This window comes from Phalacrocorax aristotelis, chromosome 1 (genome assembly GCF_949628215.1).
Source record: "Phalacrocorax aristotelis chromosome 1, bGulAri2.1, whole genome shotgun sequence".
In the NCBI taxonomy this organism is placed as follows: domain Eukaryota; kingdom Metazoa; phylum Chordata; class Aves; order Suliformes; family Phalacrocoracidae; genus Phalacrocorax; species Phalacrocorax aristotelis.
This window is the reverse complement of record NC_134276.1, coordinates 57,687,530-57,694,670: the sequence shown is the minus strand read 5'-3', so window position 1 is coordinate 57,694,670 and position 7,141 is coordinate 57,687,530. Positions and strand designations below refer to the sequence as shown.

Genomic DNA, 7,141 nt, shown 5'->3' with positions numbered 1-7,141 from the left:
AGCATTGCAGGGACCCATTCTGACAATTATTTTTTCATGTAGATGAACAGTTCTTTTGTTACTTCAGATACATGTCCTGCATTCCTATTTCCTTAGGTCTCTTGCAGTTTCCTCTACTCCCTTTGGTCATACTCCCCGCAGCAGGCCACAGTGACAGGGCCAGCGAGGAACAGGGCGATCACTTGCTGGACTTCGGAGAATTGCTTCAAGGATTTCTGTGATGCACCATCTCCTGGATTTTAATAACTACTTTACTTTGTACCACCAAAGTCTCCTAAACATCGTTATCCTGAGCTACAGGTAGCACTGAGGGTCTACGGACTCAGACTGGTCTCTGGCTCACCTCTGGCTCCCAGAGCATGGCAGCCACTGAACACAGACCCTTATCTCAGGTCCCGCGCCCAAGTTGGAAAGACGACGAGGAGGTTTTTTTAGTTTGTGCGTTTGTTTTTTTTTTTTTTAAACAGAAATACCCACAGCATCTAGAAAGTAAAGGTGAACGCGTTTCTGGCCGGCTTCGGTCCCATTAAGCCAGACTCGCCCCCGACCGGGTGCTGCCTGCACTGAGGAGATGCCTTTCTCCCGCGAGGGGCACAGGCAGGCGAAAAAGCGGGGGGGGGGGGGAAAGAGCGGCGCGGCGCCGGGGGCCGCCTCCCGCCGGCCGGAGGCTCGGGCCGCGCTGAGGTGCCCGAGGGCCGGGGGCGGCCCCGCCGGGAAGCTGGCGGCGCGGCGGGGCGGCCCTCCCGGGAAGAGGCGCGGCTCCGGCCCCGGCGCAGCCTCCGGGGCTGCCCGGCGCCTCAGCCGCCGCGCTGGGCCGGGCGCCGCGGGGGAGCCGGGCCGGCAGGAGGCGTCCTGCGGCGGGAGGGAGGGACGAGGCGGAGGGTGCCAGCGCTCCCGGAAACAGCGCCGGCCGGCGGCAAAGCGGCGGCGGCTGCCGCGGTGGGAAGTCGCCTCTGGTCCTGCGCCCTCGCCGCCGTCGGGCGGGCGGGTCGGTGCGGCGCGGCGGGCGGCATGGAAGCGGTGCCCCGCGAGGAGAAGCCCAACCCGCTGCGGGATGCCAACCTCTGCTCCCGGCTCTTCTTCTGGTGAGCGCCCGGCCGAGGGGAAGGGTAGCGGCGGCGCCGCGAGGTGCGGCCAGGGGCGCCCAGCGGCGGGGAAGGCGCCGCTGCGCCGGTGGCTGTAGCGTCGCTCGCCTCGCCTCGCCTGGACGCTCGGCTGCGGGGCCCGGCCGGCGGCGCCGGCGGCGGGGGGGATGCTGAGCCCCGGCTAAGGGCCACCCGAGCGCGGCTCCCGGGAGGGACGGGGCGGGAGGGGAGAGGGGGATGGGAGGCGGCGGCGGCGGCCGGCGCTGCCCGCGCTCCTCCGTCGGCTGCCGGCAGTGCTTCTGCAGCCGCGGCTCGGCCCCGACCTGCCGGCCGCCCCGCGGGCCCGGCGGCTCAGCCCTGCCGGCCGGGGCAGCCCCTCGCACGCAGGTGGCTGCGGGGAGCCCGGCGCGGCGGGGCCAGGTCTCCTGAGGTGAAGCCGGCAGCCGGCGCCGGGCGGCCATCCCCGGCCGGCCGCGCTCCGGGGACGGTCCCGCCGGGGGCCTGCCCGCCTCGGGGAGGACAGCCGGGCAGCGCCGAGCACGGCCCCGCCGCTCCCTTGGAGCACATGTTTGATCCCCCCGGTAGCCGCGGGGAGGGCGGGAGCGTCCTCTGCCTCCTCGCCCGGGTCCCCCGGGTCGGGAGCGGGTGCGGGGCTGCTCCCTGGCGTTGTTCGGTCGCATAGCGGATCGCGGCCAGGTATTGCTCATCTCGGCGAGGCTTGCTCATCTCGCTTTCGGCGTGGGGCTTTCCCCCTCCGTGAGTGAGGTGGTTTCCGAGCTGCACAGCCGCGTGGGAGTTTCCCGGTGCGAGGGACGGCCGGGCAGCTCCTCTCATCCGCGCCTCATCTGCGGTCGGCTGCCTTCACTCCAGGGGGGCTTGGGGTGTCGCAGGGGTGCAACATGTCGCCACACAGTTCTGTGGGACCAGATGACTGCCAGTGCAGGGTTAGGGCTTGTTACCTTCTCATTCGTGGGGACTTTGGCATGGGTGTATATATAATTACTCAAAGCAGCGAAGAATTGCAGTTCAGCTGCGTAGTTGCTTTGAAAAATAATAGGAAAAGGCATGCAAAGAGAAATGGGAGAGAGCATCAAGCTCGTCTGTCTTAGCAGGTCCCCTCTGGAAGAGAGTGGAAGAGTTACGGGGGTACGGCTTATTCTGCTTTGCCTACTGTAGCCTGAGCCAGGGTGCACCAGCTGTGTTATACGACGGAGGAAGGGGAAGGAAGAGAGGGCATGGCATGTGGGGCTCTGTTTTTGGAAACCTCTGAAACGCGAGTAAAAAACTCTTCGATCCTATAAGCAACTCTGAGCAGGTGGGGAAACCCCTTTTGGAAGGTAGGAGGATTTTAGAAGCCCTGACAAATTTTAGCTAAACAAATTTTCAGTCAGTGATATGTCCTCAGTGGTACTCTGTGCAAAAAGAAAGACAGAAATGGGAAGAAAAAAAAAAGTTGATCTCCCTGCGTTCAGCATTTTGACTTGTAATTTCTTGCCGGACGCCAGGGGTGCACGTGTTGGAAACAGCTTTGCTAGGAAATCCAGACAGAATGGGATGAACCTTTGTTGGCCACGTAGCATTCCTGGGCTGCTTCTGGTCTGTTTCCTTTCCCTTGCTAGGATCTTGCGGCATTACTGGTACTTCTGCCAAAAACAACCCAGCTAGATGTGAAAAAAGTGTGCAGCGGCTAGTTTTCTGACTGCTCCTATTGTCCTTCTTTTTATGTCTTCTGTATCGGTCTCCATGTATTGCAGTGAAGTGTTCAACAGCAACAACAAAGTACCTTAAATTTCCCAAGTTTCAGGCATGCACCTGAAAGATTCCTTCTACCCCAAACACATTTGTAGGTTCTCGTTGTGCAAAGGGAGGAATAGGTGGAAGTCTCTGCTTGGAAGATGACAGGCCTGCTGCAAGTCCAGAGATCAGCTGGGACCGCATGCTTTGCAGTCAGAGGGTGGTGTACAACTGTAGGGCTTGTACCCTGAAAAAGGGTCTAGTGGGATACAAAAAGCTTTAGAAGTCACTCTGTGTACTGTTTTTCAGGCTTTTGTAGCAGCATAATTCACTGCAGTGGAAATACCTTTCTAAAGTCTCTTCTCTTACCTAAGCTGCATGTAATCATTAAAAATACCAGCATATCCTTGTTATTTACTAGTCAGAAAGCATTAGTATTTTCTTAGTGAACATTTCAGCTGAAATGATGTCTGCAGTTGCTTAAATTGAGTAAGCAGGGACAGTCACTTTTCTGCAAGTTAATACTGTTTTACGTAAAATCAAGGAAGTATTAAAACCGCCTTCCTTAGCTGTAAAGCTAACTTTAAGAGTAGCTTTAAGAGTTATTATATGCTTAGTAGAAAGGAAGACAGTCTGACAGACAGCTGTGTGAGCCCTGCTTCGGCACTGCTTCATTTTCGCTGCTGTCTCACACAGGATGTTCTGAGATGTTTTCAGCTGGAGAACTGGAAAAACAGCGCTTGAAGAGCGCTGTACTGGGAGGAGAGGCAACCACCATCTTGCGGTTGTTCGAGTGTGCCTGCTCTGCTCTCCAAATGCCAGGTGTTGGCTCCTTGTTGTCAGCCAGGGTAGAAAGTAGGGCATTGCTTTCAGGTGGCTGGGCAAGGGTCTGTCTTATTTTAATTTTATTTATGTTTTGCTCCAAAAGTGCAACTTTGCACTTCATAAGGAAGCACCCTCTCATTTGTTGCCAGTGGTGCAGAAGAAAAGCTAAAATTATTGCTTGGCAGAACCAGGATGAAACTCACAGAAGAAAAGTAGTCATGTTTTCATTGAATTATAAAACTAAGGTAATGAGCGTGTAGGCTGAAGACACATTCTTCTCCCATTGTTCAAAGCTTGTCTTCTTGCTCTTGGGTTGTGACTTTGACAAGTATGAGCTTGATGAACATTAAACACTCTAGTAGTACATTCATGGGAAAGAGGAGCATCTGGATTGTGTGTGAATATTGTTATTTTTATAATGCATCCCTCGTGTAATGTTAGTCTGAATGTTACAACAATAAAAAACTATTTATGACAGAAGTGTGAAGATCAGGGCCATTGCAAAATATTATTGTTTTCCATATTTCTCACTGGATTATCTATATTAACATAGGATCATCAAAGCCCAAATTATTGTTCCAGATGTTCCAGATATTGCTTTAACTACTGACCTCCAGAGTCACAAGGCCCCATGCTCACCAAACTCCTTTAAGCTCTAGCTGGTAGTTCAGTTACAGAGTTAGCAGTGCTCAGGTATATTTCTGATTTACTTCATCTAGGTTTTGTTGTTGTGGGTTTGTTTTTTTTTTTTTAATTGCTGGCTCAGCTTGCTGGTGAGAATGAGGTCTTTGAAGGATGGATAGGAGGATCTGCTTTCTTTTTTAGGTGCAGCCAAGAAAGAGAATTCAGTCCAGTGTTTTTCATATTTAAACAGCTATTCCAATGTAGGAAGTGTTTTGAGTTTAAAAAGCCTTATACTCCATACTTTATGCCATTGAGAGTAGCACTTTTCACGTCTTTTTTTCTGCCGTGGGGGGTTACTAAATTAATATCTGTACAACGTAAGAGTATTTCTCTCTTCTAACTATTAACCCATCTTTGAGCTTCCATTTTCATTAAGTGGCAGGTATATTTTTATTTGCTTATAGCATTTGCTCCACTGATTCACCAAAGATGGTCTGGCTATACAGAGTTGAATTTTTATGCAGTCTTGTTCAAGCATCACATACTGTTCAGTGGAAAGTTAGAAAACCTGGATAAGATTCAATTTTTAATAGACTAAGTAACTTTTTGCCCTTTAATAATGTAGAGGAGGGCAAGCTGGAACAATCTGGAAAGGATATCTGGTGTTTTTGTTCAGAGAAGTGAAACAAAAGTGAAAGTCCTGCTAGATTTCATATAGTTATAATCTATTTTCAGTAATAATTCTAGTAATTACTTACCTGTCACAGGCTCACTTTGCCTATGACAGGTTGGCTGCTTTGGAGCACTGGACACTGCCAGTGTCCTAAGGCTGGTTGCCTTTTCACATCATCACTTGACATGCAGCAATTGACATTGCAATAACAGCATTAAAACATGAACTGAAAACTTGCTCCAAGGCATCTGCACAGTTATGATTCCAAGGAATAAATGATCGGTTTATCATTACCTGTTGGAGTCTGACAGTGTTGTTCTTGGCTTACTAAGCATGTGCTTTAGGGAAAATGACAAAACCACTAAGTCTTCTTCACTGCTCTGAGTTGGAATGTAGGGAGAGAAAAGAGTAAAAAAAAAAAATAAAAATCTTTACCTGTGGATTTAAGAGTGAACAGAATTGGGTAAGCAGAGATATCTGAGTGCCAAGATTTTCAGTGGTGGCAGCACAGTACGTAGCTGTTTGTCTGACCAAATGGAGTCGTATCTCTTGTAGCAGTGAGAATAACTACATGCTTTCCTTAACGTCTTCCTCCTGTCTCACCCCATAGCTTAGAATCGGAAGGGCCACTGACTGATTTAGTTGAACTTCTGAGTAGGTCTAATTGTTACCTGTGTTTTAGGCTCTCTTCAAAAGCATATTTTGCATTGCATTAAAAGCAGTTGGGCAAAGGATTCTTTGCCTTTCTTGGAAGTCCCAGCTAGAGCCTGGCGGTTGCCACCATTACAACCAATCCATGTTCCTTCCTGTGTCAGTGAGTAGATTTGCCTGTGAGGATTTTGTGTTTACTTCACACAACAAATGAAAATATCAAGCAGCATCAGGCTTTGTGATTTGCCTGGGATCTTGTCTGATATCTAGTGAATTCTCACTGGCAATGCCTGAAGTTGGTGGTGGTGATGACTCCTAGCAGATGCTGCTTTATAAAAATCTCTGAGGTAGCTAAGTTTTGGTTTATTTATTGACTTATTGGTGCAGGACGATTGTGGTACTGTAAGAAACTCTAAAGAAATATGTAAGCATCTTCAGTATAAACAAAAAACACATTTTCAATAGCCAAAGTATGAAGTCACACTTGCTGCTTCTTTTTTTCCTCCTGATTGAAAGACTGAGGATCACACATACGTCTTTTTTTAAAGATAATGCCTTGTTTGTTCATTTATCAGATATTTAATATCCTGTAGTCAAATTTGAATCATTCAGTCTCTTGAACTACTGCATTCATTTGTAAGTTTTGCTTGTTTTATTGCAAGATAGCTGTATTTTGCAGAAGAAAATACTGTTTGAAAGTCATTGTTTATGAGCTACTGAAGTTAAAATGCGTGGGTAAAGAGTACTAAATAGACTATATGGACTAGGGCAAGTGTGTATAAACTATCAGAATGTTAGCATTTACTATCTGCAGTAAATATCTGCTTAGATATGCAATTAGATGAACTGTTTGAGTACAGCAAAACACCAAGGTTATTTGCCTTTTGAATGCCCTACGTAAAGCATGCTGTATCATTTATTAGAGAAAATGTCCCTTTTATAATTCCTGCAAAATTTCAAAATTAGGAGTATGCTGTGCTGTTGTTTTGGTTTTGTGTGTGTGTGTTTTTTGGTTGTTTGTTTTTGTCCCGTCCCCCCCCCCCCCCCAAAAAAAAAAAAAAAATCAGTTTTTTTTTTCCCCACTTCGAAAAGATTCCTCAAGGTCTGAAGTGGAGCGGAGGAGGGATATAACACAATTAGGTTTTAGGAGTGGAAGGTTTAAAAGACCAGTCATCTATTTTGTTGTATCCCTGGCACCCAACCACTTGTAATAGCAGTGTGAACTCACAGGCGATTTTAATTCTTCCTATTTCCACTACTTGCCAGAGAGGCTGTTAATACAGAAATTGCTACCGTTAGGTTTCAGCATTTGCATTTTCTTTTGGAAATTGGAATTGGAGACCATTGTGCTCGACTAGACTTTCTGCGTAACTTTGGTTTCAGGGTTTGAGCCTTTTTTTTGTTGTTGTTGTTTGCTTTTTTCCTATTAAACATGTATGTGAGCTGTAACACAGTTTTGAGATGCATTTTTCAAGTGATGAAGAAACTGTCTGCTCCAGCTAAGTTGTTTCAGTAGTTGTCTAACCTGAGATTAGAAACTTACTTAGAT

General features: G+C 48.4%; 1 protein-coding gene across 1 annotated transcript in view; it reads left to right on the top strand.

Annotated features, from left to right (window-relative positions):
- Positions 1-852: 852 nt before the first annotated feature.
- The window catches only part of ABCC4 (ATP binding cassette subfamily C member 4 (PEL blood group)), a 153,337-nt gene continuing 147,048 nt past the window's right edge, over positions 853-7,141 (top strand). Inside the window, exon 1 of the mRNA XM_075089741.1 lies at positions 853-1,085. Within this exon, the coding sequence (XP_074945842.1) occupies positions 1,012-1,085 (74 nt within the window). The 5' untranslated portion in view covers positions 853-1,011. The remainder of the gene's footprint in view (positions 1,086-7,141) is intronic.